Source organism: Dipteris shenzhenensis, chromosome 20 (assembly GCF_047967505.1).
Source record: "Dipteris shenzhenensis isolate YYH24624 ecotype China chromosome 20, Dip_SZ_1.0, whole genome shotgun sequence".
In the NCBI taxonomy this organism is placed as follows: Eukaryota; Viridiplantae; Streptophyta; class Polypodiopsida; order Gleicheniales; family Dipteridaceae; genus Dipteris; species Dipteris shenzhenensis.
In genome coordinates this window covers 49,340,229-49,354,295 of record NC_141615.1, presented here as the reverse complement: position 1 = coordinate 49,354,295, position 14,067 = coordinate 49,340,229, and the positions used below count along the sequence as shown (strand labels likewise).

At 44.6% G+C, this 14,067-nt stretch overlaps 1 protein-coding gene across 2 annotated transcripts in view; it reads right to left on the bottom strand.

Moving 5' to 3' along the window:
* EMB2759 (embryo defective 2759) overlaps positions 1-11,120 on the bottom strand; it is a 66,831-nt gene extending 55,711 nt beyond the window's left edge. The window contains exon 1 of one of the 2 annotated variants that reach the window (XM_087392090.1): positions 10,731-11,120. In XM_087392090.1, coding sequence (XP_087248216.1) covers positions 10,731-10,748 — 18 coding nt within the window. In that variant the 5' untranslated portion in view covers positions 10,749-11,120. The remainder of the gene's footprint in view (positions 1-10,730) is intronic. The other variant, XM_087392089.1, reaches the window with a different exon arrangement.
* Positions 11,121-14,067: the final 2,947 nt, after the last annotated feature.

Here is a 14,067-nt window from a genome sequence, read left to right as displayed (position 1 = left end):
TAAAATGATAGGGCAGGTATTGATAGAAATAAGACGTTGCATAAACTCAAATTCATAAGTGAAAAGATAAAAGTTTGCTATAAAGACGGCACAATTAGTGCCCATGGGGATTCCTATAACTTGTTGAAACAAAGAATCACCTATTGTGATGTAAAGATTATCTAAAAGAAAATCTATCCAAGAGCAAACATCTTCTACACTTACTACCTTTGTGTATCTTTTCTTTTTAGAACCTATGTCATGATCTTTATTTTTTAGCCACAAAAAGTCAAAGCATAAGGCTGTTTTCTCAACTTTTAGCACTTTGCATCTATCTTTGACAAATCTCAGCTTGAAAACTTCAGCCACTAGCTTTTTAATTCTAAACTTCAGGTCTTCCAGCTCAATCTTTGTGTAAAGCGTCGTAAAATCATAGGTTTGAAGGAGAATAGGAGACTCTTTTTTCTGAATGCTTCGAGAGGAATTAAAAAATTTTACAACAGGAATTACTCCTACAGAGTCATTTAAAATCCAGCTTGAGTTCGAAGGGACATCTGCCTCTTTTAATAAGTCCCTCCAAAGTTCATGGACACTAGGCAACATGGCTTTGAAGCAGTAGCTTAGCCATTTAGAGACATTCGTCAAAGTAGTCTCACAAGCAGCTGCAATAAATCTTGGCTTTTTTGGAGTTTTGTGAAACTTCCAAGCAGCACAAAGAAAAGGTAAGCTTGGATTGCAAACAAAACCAGAAGACTTGCAAAAACTCTGATGTTTTGAGATCAAATCCTTTTGAGAAACTAAGGCAGGGGCGTAAGTTTTGGCAGACGAGTTCACTTCTCTCAAAAGACATTCTAAGTAAAACTTAGTTATTGGAACATTTGTCCACATAAGAAATGACAAAATTCCTCTGGAATTTTCGAAGAAGAGTTTCATCTTCTTTAGAAAGATGGTTACTTTTCTTTGAGCAAATAACCGAAGGGACTTCTTCTAGTTTCAAAGCAACTTTCTTCAAAATCCTCCCTTTCCATTCTGATAAGATATTTTTAACTCCTAAACATTCTTCTAATTGCAAAACAAACTTTGAGATTCCCTTATCGATAGCTTTTAAAAGGCAAGACTCTTTAAGAGAGTACAATCGAAATTTTGTGCCTTTCATGAAAAGGTCTCTTAGGTTACTAGAAAGCAAAATTGACGTATCAGTTGTGACTACATGTCCTAAATCAGCATCAATAAAGCTTTGGAATCTCTTACTTTTACAACAACAAGGTTCTTTAAGGATAGAAGATTTTGAATGCTCTGAAAGCCTTTTACCTATCTCTCCATAGTTGAAAGCCCTTTGTCCTAAAGTTTTTACATACTTCCAAGCTACTACTGGATGCTTCCAAATTCTTCTCACAAAATGAGGGAGAGAATCCATTACTTCAGGAGACTTCAAAATGGAGTTTAAGCCTATCTTGTCAAGTGAGGGAGAAGTAAAAATACAAATCAAGAGTTCCTTATTTAGATAGACTTCTTTGCTTTGAAATGAAGCTTTTACTTCTAAGAAGCGATCCAACGAAGTTTTAAGTTGTATATAATGGAGCTTATTTAGATTCAAATCCGCAAAAGAGAAGTTTTCCAAGGTGTATTGAAGTTTAAAAAGAACTTTGACATTATATTTTTCAAAAAATTTTATTGAAAAAAGACCCAGTGACATTAATCTATCTAGGTAGAGTAGTCTTCTTTCTTAGTCTCGAGAAGCAAAAACTCTTGGAACTGAGGAAGTTAAAGGAACTAAAGGAGGAGGAAGTGGAAGTGAGGGAGGCGACTCACGAACTACATGTGAGATTGCAGGAGAGCTAGGACAACCTCGTAACATAACTTTAGGTTTCCATACGATGTTAGGTGTATGACTATGTTGGTAATGATGAATGTTAAAGGGCTTGATATGAGTTCTCCACATCAAAGGGTTCTTTTTAGAGGTTCTTTTATTTTTACGAAGAGTTGATTTTCCTTCCAAATTAAAACCTCTTGGGAAGAAAGTGTGTAAAGTTCTCATCCAAAACAATTCACGAGGACGAGCAGCCTTGTAAAGGTCCTTGGCATTATTAAAATGGCCCTCTATATGCTCAATGGGAAAGCAACGAAAAGATTCAAAACCACACTTTGCCATTGCTACATATAAGGGTTTTGAATTCTCAATTAAGGAATTCTTCCTATAAACTTTTCTAGCTTCCCTAAAATGTTCTTGAAAACGAATAAAAGCTGTCCTATAGGTTTGTCCTACATAAAGCATATTACTACTATGTATGTTATAGACAACATAAATTACTTGCATGGCATGAATAGGACTAATAGAAATAGAAGTCTTGAGATGCTTGTTTCTAAGACGTCTTAGTTTATTAAGAATTCTTATGTTATTATTAGTATAATGAGTGCTAACTAATAAAGCCTTAAAGTTAGACCAACTAATGTTACCTTCCCCAAAATCATGAAGATTATTCATGTTTGACCTAGCTAAAAAGTTATACCTTTCTCTATATATGTTTCTTCTAACTTTTTTGTTTTGATTTACCGTGCTAGACCCAACTAAATCACCTACCAAAGAGACAAGACCATCACTAGAATTTCCAATGTTGTTCGGTGAGGTCAAACGATCCAACATTGGGGAACTTGCTTGCACTCTCCCTGCCCATCCCAAAGCAGTTTCTCCCTTGCTATATCCCCTAACTCTAGTAGGAGCGAGACTAGTATTTAGGGGGGGGCTTGCTTGCACAATCGTTACTCATCCCAAGGTAACTCCTCCCTTACTACTACAAGGGAATGTCACAGGAGCCAGATGAGATCCCAGGAGATCGCCCTGTTGGTTTCCAAAAGGCGAATTCATCATAGCATGTACCGCTAATGCCAATATACCCCCAAACTTGCGATTATAGTTAGGGTTAGCCAGGGCCCCAAGGCCACTATAAGAGCTTAATCAACCTAGAAGCACCAAAGAAAGAGAAAGAGAAAAGGAAAGTTACCAATAAATTTTTAAAAAAATAACTAAATAAATAAATAATAAAGCGGTCATACAGTGAAATAAACCAAGGAGAGCAACTAAAACAAAACGCAAAAGCAAACTTTTAAAAGAAATAAAATTAAAAATAAAATAAAATTAAGGGGAAGAGAGACAGAGAGAGAGACAGAATTAAAAATTAAAAAAATTAAAAAAATAAATAAATAAACAAAAAGAAAAGAATTAAAATAATAATAAGAATAAATGAAAATAAGATTAGCTGTTGGGGCTTCTGCACCCGCGTAAGATAAAACAATGTAGTTGAACAGCTGATCACCACTTGGACGAAAATTCAAAGAATTTGCATGTCCGCTAAGGTGATAGAAAAATATACCTTTGTAAGACTAGAATAAGTCCAATCATACAAATTTAGAAATTTTGTTGTTCTAAAGATCAAAAATCTACAAAGAAAATAAAAGAGAAAATGAAAGAGAAGAAAAAAGGTAAACAAAAACTTTTATGAAAAGCAAAAGAAAATCTATCCAAGAGCAAAAATCTTCTACACTTACTACCTTTGTGTATCTTTTCTTTTTAAAACCTATGTCATGATCTTTGTGTATCCAAGGCTTGCCCATAGGCTTGGAAGCCTTGCCTCTTCCTGTCTGCTGTGAAGCAAATGCATGATCAGGAATAATAGCTTGTCTATTAGCTCGACTTTGCTCTTCTTGCAAAAGCAAAGTGACTAGCTGATCAAAAGAGTAGTGGTCTAGATTACCCATGGCCACTAATCGAAGAGTTGTAGCAAACCCTTGGTATGTATCTGGCAGTCCATTCAATGTGGTACTAACAAGCTGAGAATTTGGCACCACCTCATCAATATTGGCAAGTTGTTCCATGAGATCCTTGACCTTTGTCAGGTATGCATCCATAGAGTCACCTTCATTCATACTGACTTCCTGCAATTACGTTCTTAAATATGCAACACGTGCCTCATTGCGAATCTGATAAAGAGAAGCCAATTTGTCCCAAGCATCCTTTGCTGTCCTGCAAGACCGGATGTGTGGAATAATGATTCTCTTGCATGATAAAGCAATACAGGAATGTGCATTTGCATCTCTTGCATCCCATCTCGATTGTTCCTGAGTTGGAGCAGCAGCAGCAAGGGTGCTAGAGGATAAGGCATCAGGAGGAGTACCCTCTACAGAGGGACCAGCAGTAGGAGCAGCCACTGTAGCATTGGCTGGCCTCAGATCATCAATCCCAGAAACAATATTCCAAAAATGCCTTGCAACAAGAATATGTTTCATGAGATAAGACCACATCAGATAGTTGGTGCCATCCAACTTATCATCTTCACGAAGAATGCCAAATAGATTGTGATTGTTGCCAGCCATTGCAGATGGGATACCCTAAAAAGAAGAGACTTGAAAACAAAAAAGCCTCAAGGCTATCACTGCAAAGAGCTGGCTGTCCAAAAATGACAGCAAATGTCTGCAAGTAAATGTTCAGCAAATTTCCAGCCCAAATCAAAGGGCAAATGCAAATTTGACCCAAATGTGACTGTTTCAGGCAATGTTCACTGCAAAAAATAGCAAATCTGGCAAAAGCCCCAAATTTAATGAGGGCAATTAGGCCAAAAAGAGGGCAAATACAGAAAAGCCCCAAATTTTGCTGAGATTTTTGCAAATGTGACCCAATGTAGTACAATCTGACCCAATGTCCTACAAATGTGACTCAATGTCCTGCAATCTGACCCAATGTACTGCAATCTAGACAAGAAATTGCAGACCAAATCCCAAAACTCCAATGTTCTTGCAAGAAGTTGCAACCAAAGCAGGTGAAAAGAACTAAAAGTCCCAAATTTTCCAATGTCTTGTAAAAGCCCCCAAACTGCAAATGTCTATAAATGACTGCAATGAGACCCAGAAAAGATATAGCAAGCAAGAACCAAGAACCTGGTTCACAGCCAATGCTAAAAACAAATACAGAACCTATATATAGCTTCGCATGTGCGAAACCTGTACGGAACTCCCAAAGCAAGTACAAGCTGTACGAACAGCTGATCTATACGGACGTTACAAATAGTATGGAGCAAATACAACGTACGGCACAAGTCGCATGTAAGTAGCTGTACCACGATGTAGGTGCGTAGCACAGTGTACGGAGCAAGTACGTGGTTGTATGGTGGCGCAAGTACGTAGCACGGTGTACGGAGCAAGTACAACTGAAGGGACGTGCTGTTTGCAGGTTGTTTGAGAGGGCGTACGGACTGTACGGATGGAGGCACAGGTAGATCAGAGATCTGTATAGACTGTACGGATTGTTGGACCTGTTTCCTCGTTCCCAGACCTGTATTGCTCTAATACCACTGAAGGGGCGATGGGCAAAAGAGCAAGTACTGAAGTTGAGGGAGATAAACCGTCACGTCAACTATATTTGAGAAAAGAAAGTACAAGGTACTTGAAAGGTAGACCCTAGGACTAAGTGTCCTAGGTGTCACATGGGACTAAATGTCCTATGTGGCATAAAAGGCACTAAAACACTAGAGTGCCTATAACTATGCCTACAAGGCACATACCAGGGCCCATAGGGCATCACTAGAACCGGGAGAGGATGACCTACATCCATTGCCTCTTTTCTTGCGCTTCCATTGCTTGCCCTAGCCTACAGAGATTCTTGTGCTTAGCTTTGGGGCTCTACTTGGCGGATGGGTTGAGGGTGAGCTGAGGGTAGGAGTCAAGAGGAGGGAGAGAGAGAGAGCAAGATGTGTTACCATCTTCGGGAGGCCTCAGAGGCCTATGAAACAAAGTACAATCACAGAGCAACTCATACAAACCACCATTGGCTGAAGCAGAGGGCTCGCACTGCCTTTTGCTAAGTACTATACTAAACTAAACTCAAAGCTGAAAACTCTAAACTAGTACTCAATCTTAGAGTCAAAATGCATATCCAAGTGCCATGGTGGCTCTCCTGTGAGCTACGAAAATATCTCGTATCTGTGCCTACCGGGTCGTATCTCTCTATGGCAAGGGCTATGGTCTCCGTGACCTCCGTATCCGATGAGCCATGGAGAGAGTGAGAGAGAGAGAGATTAAAGTCTACTAAAGACCGATGGGGGCAGTGACGGCGTCCTCATATCTCGTAGCAAACCAGATAGGCACATAGTAAATGCTCCTCCGTCTCATCTCCCCCAAGGTGCACCATCTGCAAATCTGGTAACTGCCATGTGGGCAGCAAGCTCACAGAAAAACACAGAGATGTGGGGCTGCCACATGGGAAGCACATGGGACTCCATGTGGGCAGCAGGTTCAAGGACTTACTTGGCCATGAGTGTGGCTCCTAGTGGAGAGATCTTGTATGAAGCAAACGCGTGGCAAGGTGGATCAGTTCGCAGCAGTTTCGGGCAAGATCTGGAGCCTAGAACATGTCAACTGGAGCATGGAGGCCTGTACAAGACTGCATGGACATCCTGAAGCAGTCAGGTCAAGATTACATGGCTTGGAAGAGCAGGTACAATCCAAAAGTGCATGGGTCTGGATGCCCTTTCATGACAGGTGTCTGCAGCTGCACATATGGGGCTGGTACGGCAGGGCAGGTGCAGAGCTGAAACAGTAGGCAGAAGGCTGGCGCTGCAGAAACAGACCAGGGGCCAAAGATCTGGGCTGAAACAGGCCCAAGAAGAGGCGGAAAGGGTGCATAAGGCTTGCGCCTGTTTGGAGCAGGCTATGGGCCTGAAAGCGGGCCTTAAATAGGTTGGACTAGGGCAGGACTTCCTGGGCCAGTGGCGTGGCCAGGCAGGGCCAGCCATACCTCAAAAAAAGTGCTCCCACTACTAGTTTCCACAGACAGGGTGGGTCAGCTGGGGCAGGCTGCTAGGTCGGCCAATAAGACCCTTATTGGGTCGGTTGGTTTGACCAGCCCCTATAAAAGGTGAGGCCCTAGGGCTCATTCAACATCCACTTGAGCAGCAAGCAACCAGCAGATTGGAGCAGCAGATCAGCACCAATAGGGCCTACATCCACGAGGTCTAGAGGAGGCTGAAGAGCTGCAGACAAAGCTTGGAAGGGGCTGTACATCAAGGCTGACACTCAAGGTGCAGGGATCAAGGCGTGGTGACTAAAGTCTACAGAAGCTCAGGAAGGAGTACCCGGCCTCAAGGATCTAGAAGTGCCAAGAAGGTAGTAGGACAACTTTTGGTAGGGACAGAGGACCACGGTTTAGTGGGACTCTAGATTTTGTATTGTGTCCTTTGTGGATGGAAATATATCTTATGTTGCATCCTTCAGGGTGGCCCACGCCTCTACTGAGGTCTCAGCCAACAAGATATGTGGAAGAACGGAGTCCGCCGTAGTCCCTATGATTATTGCCAGGGCATGGGCATCTCTGTCTTCCCAAGCTTCGAGCTCCTCTCTGTCTACTGCCATGAATATCTTCCCTTGCCTATCCACTATGTCCTCCGGCTTCGCCTCCACTCCCGTGGTCAGCTTCCGCAACTTCCGAGCCACTAAATGACTCCGGATCTTCACTTTCCAGATCGGGTAATTAGTCCCGTCCAGTTTCCCAGACTCTCCAAAGTTAGGGATAGTGAAAGAGACAAAACTGGGGGAGGAGGAAGGGAAAGCAGGGGCTGAAGAGGCTGTAGAGGTCGACATCTCTCTTGTTTATACCACACAGCAAAGTCAACCAAACTCTATTTCAGTAGACCAAAATTCTGAACGCACCTAACTGAACCTGAGTCACCCTCCTTCTCGCAAGGACACAATCCTCCAGTCGTGGAAGTCGATTCCCAAGAGCTTCTGAATCAGGGTTGTCCTTCAGCAAGGTCCCTGCCTTCAGGCTCCCACACCTGTGAGCCTCCTACTTGGGCTCTAATACCATGTTAGAAATGACCCAACAGAGGGTACACACAGCGGAAGACTTATAGTAATGCCCAGGAGCTCACACAGTGTGGTGTGGGTGTGGAATCACAAACTTCTTAACTTAATGTGCATAATATAGATGTGCAGACTCATCAATAGACAATGAACCAGCCAGATAGAGAAACCACCAAAATATATATTTCCATCCAAAACTATGGACACAATACAAAATAGATAGATCTAGAGTCCCACCAATGGTGTGGTCCTCCGATCTAACCACAAGGTCCTTCTCCAATCTGCTGGCTATCTCTAGACTCGAGCCCGCGTGCTCCACCTTGAGCGTCTATAGACTTTCCGTCCAGTGTGTTCTTCTCCACCTTACTGCCTATGAATCAGCCTAGGTGAGCAGCCCCTGCCAAGCTTTGTCTGCAGCACACAGGTCCCTGTTCCACTGCTCCAACCTGCTTGTGAATGGCTGCTCCAGAAGGTATGATGATCTCAGCACCTTGCTGCCCTAGAAGACAGCCAAGGTCCAGCCTCTCCCTAAAGCTAAGTCTGCAGCACCTGTTGCACTCTCTCACCTCCTGTAGATAGGCCCAGAGAGTACGCTTCCTGCTGCTCTTTTCTGCCCTAGAACTGCTGGCTATGCTGGATATTAAATGAGGCCAAGAGCCTCTCCTTATATAGGCCCTAAGGCCTGCTGAGAAAACCGACCAGCCAGCCTCATACTGGCCGACCAGTCTGCTGCTGATCCAGCCCTTTAAGGGCTCACAAAACTAGGCCTTTATGGCCCACACTTTTAGGGCTTTTGGCCCTCCAATCTAGGCAAGGGCCCAGCCCCTAGGTCAGCCCTATATAAGGCCTGGTTGGCTGCCTCAAAGCAGCCCAACCAGCCTCTCTCCTGGCCGACCCATGTGCTGGTCTGTCCCGCCTCTGCTGCGCCACTCTGATCTGCCCACTTGCAGGCCCACTCCATCACTTGGATGCCCCGCCATCTGCACTGTAGTTCGTGCCATCTGTTGCAGCCTTCTTCTCTTGTGAGGTGCTGCCCATGTGGCAGCCCCCTCTCTCTCTCTTCTCTGGGCACCTTCTGCCCTAGGTCTTCCCCCCCCCACGCTCTCCTCATTTGGGGGCTTACAGATGGGGAGGTGACCTTTCCAACAAGGAGAAACAGAGAAGACTCAGTTCTTGCAGCTCAAGTTGCAAGGCAACATATTCATCCACAGCAATTGCCATGGGGTGACAATCCACCTGAGTTCCCTCAAGCAAGGTGACCCAGTAAGCGGTGGTACATAATCTAGCATTTAAATTCAAACCTGATGATCTGAGATATATCATAAAGACATATATAGTATGGTGCAGCATAGAAGTGTTAACATTTCACCAAGTGCTAAGAAATACCAGCATTTAAAAAGAGATACATCAGAATGGCACAAATGCTTGCAGCTCCTAATCTAGATGAATGTGCAAAGCCTCAAACTTCAAATCTCCTCTTTGCCACAGTTTAAATATTGACTATAAGCTGACCTGAGTCATAAGCTGACTTTAGTGAAGCCAATGTGCACCGTTTTGCCCTATATATAATGCAGCAAATATTGGTTTGCATAAGTTAAAAAGTGTGTCAACTGACATCATGATCATAGCTTCTCCGATACAAGCCAAGGGCAATTATATAGATGAGATTGCTGTGTAAATTATCGGCAATTAAATGGCTGCAGATCAGAAAGAAATGCACGTTCTTGCTTAATCCATAACGTGGAGCCTGATCATCTCATTAGCATCCATGCGTAGATCCGTGAAAACGTGGAGCCTGCTCATCAGCCTTTATGGACTTTATGCAAACAACTGGCGTGCCAAGCGTTTGACAATTTTGAGCTGTGAAGAGCAACTTCAGCCAGTATAAACGCTCAAGGTTCATGCATGATTACAACCAATGACCACCGTGCAAACCTTAAGCCACGACAAAATTTCACATGAACTTAATCAGCTTGCTGACTTAAACCTTTAAGATGGTCCCCTTAAGCTCACAAGGGAAATACACAGAGAGAAGACATCCAGCTCACCACCCTGGGCAATGTCAGCATATTCATGATTAGATGAAGAGAAGGGATTAGATACACTTTCTTGTGAAACTAGTGAATGAGCAAAGGAGAGAAAGAAAACAGACGAGAAGAAGGAGGTTTAGAAAAGACATGAAACAAAACTAAGGGAAAAAACATGAAACCAGGTGCTCACCCAACATGCTTAGATGAAGGGTTTAGAACTTGTGATAAATGAGAAAGTGGCGGGTTTTCAACAGATGTGCTTCATGTCTCCTATAGCCAAGGGGCCACCAGAAAAGCTGCAGAATCTCATCGTGTATAGAACGTATAAGATTAGTTCGTTACACAACATAAGGCAGCAGCATAAACCATCTAGCTAAACGTCGGGCAAGATGCACGGGCAATATCAGCAGAAGCACATTTATCTGTTATCCTTCGGGACAAAGCCCAGAACTGCGTATATGAAGGAATCAGAACTTGTAGAGATGCCTAGAGGACAGAGCTTGCTCAAAGTCTGCTGCCTCCTACGGCGACTATGTGTAAGCTCGAAGAAACGGCTATCTACATCTCACATTCTGAGAGAAACAATTAAACGGTTGGGGTACAATCTCAAACCGAGAAGGAACCTAAGACAGCGTTGTCGAGAGCTCACATCGAGACTGGACAAAACTAGCGAAAGGAATGAAACCTCCCACTGAGCAAGTTCTTAGACACACTGAGAATGTTTTTTCCAGAAGGGATTGCTCTTAAAATTAGGACGCTAGGAGCCTGCAATGTCATGTCTAGAGAGCGTATCCGTTCATTCGGTTGCTAGGGAAATTACGGTGGTTCCTGTACAAGAACGACAGAAAAACGGACGCCAAATGTGCGTACCTGTGTGGTGTAGTCCATGAGTCGAAGGCCGAATTTCTTCCCAAGGGGAAATGTTGCGATTCTGTGTCTGGGACGGAGCCCTGTGTGGGGGGATAATCCGTGTTGCGTCCAAATCAGGAAAGCTACGCAGAGATGAGCCAAGTCGCTAATCGTTGAATTGGCAAAAAAAATGTTGGTGAGCTTGGTTGAATCTAGGGGAACAATGCAGCATGAGAGGTCCTGTGTCTACAAAAGGAGGGTAGTGAAGCAAAATGCTTTGTGATTCATGGCAGGGAAGAAGAAGGCCAACAAGGCAGGCAAATTGGATTGCAGTGCGCTAAAAAGGTTTTACGTTTTAGCTTTTGGATGACAAGGTTGTGTTTGTGTGAAGCGGACAACCCAATCCACACGCTCACTCGCACGTACCACATCACCCCCCTATTTTTCTCTCTCTCTCTTCCACTGCCCCGCTCCTTGCCTCGCCTACTCTCACATTCAACACACACTCTGCCTCGGGGCATCGCCCCAGGGCAGCCAGGTCAAATGAACGAATGCCCCACCCACCTCTGCAACCCTTTCCCTCTCTCGCTTTATAGAAGGAGTCGTGCAAGAGATGTACTCGGTCAGTGATATGCTTTCTTCATGCAACATCGCTTGAGACGTGGTCATACAAAGCTTAGCATCATGGATCCACAGGATTTGTTTTTTATTCCTATTCTAGCTCAGGATTCCTTGCCTTCTTCACAAGCTGGTTTGGCTTGGATGTGGTATCTAGCATTACATTGTGGCGGATGTGGTGTTTAAGACATGCACATGTTTTACGTGGTGAGCCATCTACTTTGGCGGATATGCTGGCTTTTATTTGGGTCCTCATGAGTGGTGCAAGAGATCTACTAGGTCCTCATGAGTGGTGCAAGAGATATTGAGCCCATTCATGAGGACCTCGGATTGTTTTCTTTTTTTGCATTCGACACCACTTGGGATGTCATGGCATTATAGACCACCCCCTTTGCTTTCTGGTCATACTGTAGAGGTCAGGGATAGAGTTCTTACTCTCCCATATCTTGTATAATCTCTTGTCTTTTTTTCCCCCCAAAAAAAGGAATCTTCTATTAATGCTTGAATAACACCATGCAAATCCAACGACCAATGGGCAATCCCCCATGAGCCAACAGGCAAGGAGAAATAGTAAATCTTCATGAGGCCTGAAGTGGGAGACAACCTCTTGAGGGACATCCTGCTCAACCTAGTGGTGTTCCCTTGAGACTTTCCTCTAGCTGGAGACATCAACTGATGTGTGTCGTGTATGAGAAAAAGGGCACCTCTTCTACCCTATTTGAGTGTCCTATTCGAGCTAGCCAAAACCACTCCTTTGGGTCTCACTGAATATCACGGAGAGGCCAGCCCTCCTAGAGCCCAGGTGCCACACTGCTCTCTCCGAGGCTAAGACTGTGTCAAGAAAACCTTGCCCAAGCAGCCCACTATCCTGATCCGTTGCCACTCCAAACCATCCAGGGCCACCTCATCCTCGTCGTCCCTCTCTGTCTCAGCCTCAACTAGCCTCTTGGCCCCACCCTGTAACTCCCAAACAAATTGAATTCTAAGAGGCACCCCTATCTACCAAAATAATATAGACCAGCTGTGAGGAGTCCAAGCACTACGTAACCCCTCCAACCAGGAAGCAAGGATTGCTACGTCAATCTCTATCATCCGGGTGCCTGCCCCCCTTAAATGCGAGAGAGCGTATGCCCCAGCCTCTACATCCCTAGGGAGCTGTCTTGAAACACCAAAAGATTTGGCTAGGTCATTGTCCCACTATGCCCATCCAATGTGGGTCCATTGTCCTAGCATGCATCCCTCTAAGTCCTAGACCTCTGGGTGCCATATGAACGGCTGCCTCTTGAACTCCTCCCTCCAAGATGGGCTAGCCCAAATCACCCCCCCAACCAAACACTGCTAGACCCTAAAATGGCTCCTCATAAGGGGGGAGCCTTTCCTTGTTAGGGGAGCCTCTGAAAATATCCCACATGTGGGACTCCTGCCACTATCCACCTATGCGAGGAATGTCGCCAAGGAGCCCCTTCTAGAGGAGGAGCTTCCAGGGCTCTACACCTGGGATGAGACCTCGTACCATTAGCTTGCCCAACAGGGCTCTGCTCTGTGCATTTCCAAATCAATGATACCCCAATCCTTCACATGCCTGCGGCATGATCATTGTTTGCCATGCCACATAGGCTCTCGTATTCCGCATGCCATATGACTCTGCCCAAAGTAAGTTGTGCACCAAGGTCTCAGTTGTCCTGTGGAAGCATCAATTGGAGGCTATGTGCCAAGCCGTGGCCATTATGGACCTAGTTGACTTCCAGCACTCTACCTACTAGGGAGAGTTTACCGAGCTTCAGTGCAAAAGCTTATGCCAAATGCTCTCTAGAGATAGTACTATCTGTTGCATATCAATACCCACCTGGCAAAACCAAGTTGTCTCACTTTCTGTCCTCGCAAAATCCAAAATCCCAACAAAAGCCAAAAGTAGCTCCCTATTCCCAAGCCTCCTAAACCTCCTCTGTGTCCATGAAGGAGCCAATAGATTTGCTTTAGTTGATCCAGGCCTCACAAAACCATCTTAAGGCTCACTATGGAACCCTCCACTTGCAAAGCTATATCATCAGCAAAATTTGTGTTTGGTGGCTCCTCCTCCTATCTAATCGGCAGCCTCATCATCCCTACAAGGCCTATTGCTTGAGATCGCAAAAAATATCCCAGTGCCTCTACTACGAGAAGGGGGCAAGGGGAGAGCCCTACCAAACTGAGTGCAAAAGAGAAAAGGCCTCACCATGTGGCCCCCAAATGATCACCTAAGTAGAACTCCATGCATAAAGACTTGACATCTCTATTATCCACCTCTCCAAGAAGCCCAATCTCAACATGCTCCCCTCCAAGAAGGACCACTCCACTCTATCATACGCCTTCTCGAAGTCCAAGAGAAGGATGGCCAGAGGCTACAACTCCTCCTTGGCCCAATCCCATGCCTCCCAAATGGTGAAGATATTGTCCAAGATATGCGTTCCTGAGCAAAACTGGTCTCCATGTCATGAATGATATCAGGTAGGTGGGGCCTCAGCTGCAAGCTTAAGACCTTGGGCAAGATCTTGTAAGCGCCCAAGTAAAGTGATCGGCCTCCAGTGCAGAATGTTTGATCTATCCCCCCCTCCCCCTTCAGGATTAGGCAAATCTAATATTGGGTCAAAGATTGCGGAAGGGAGCCAGAGTCCAAAGAATAGGAGCATCGCCACCCAGGAAGTTAGGCACATGGTGGGTCATCGAGTCCATGTCCTCCACCGTGAATTTGTGGTACATA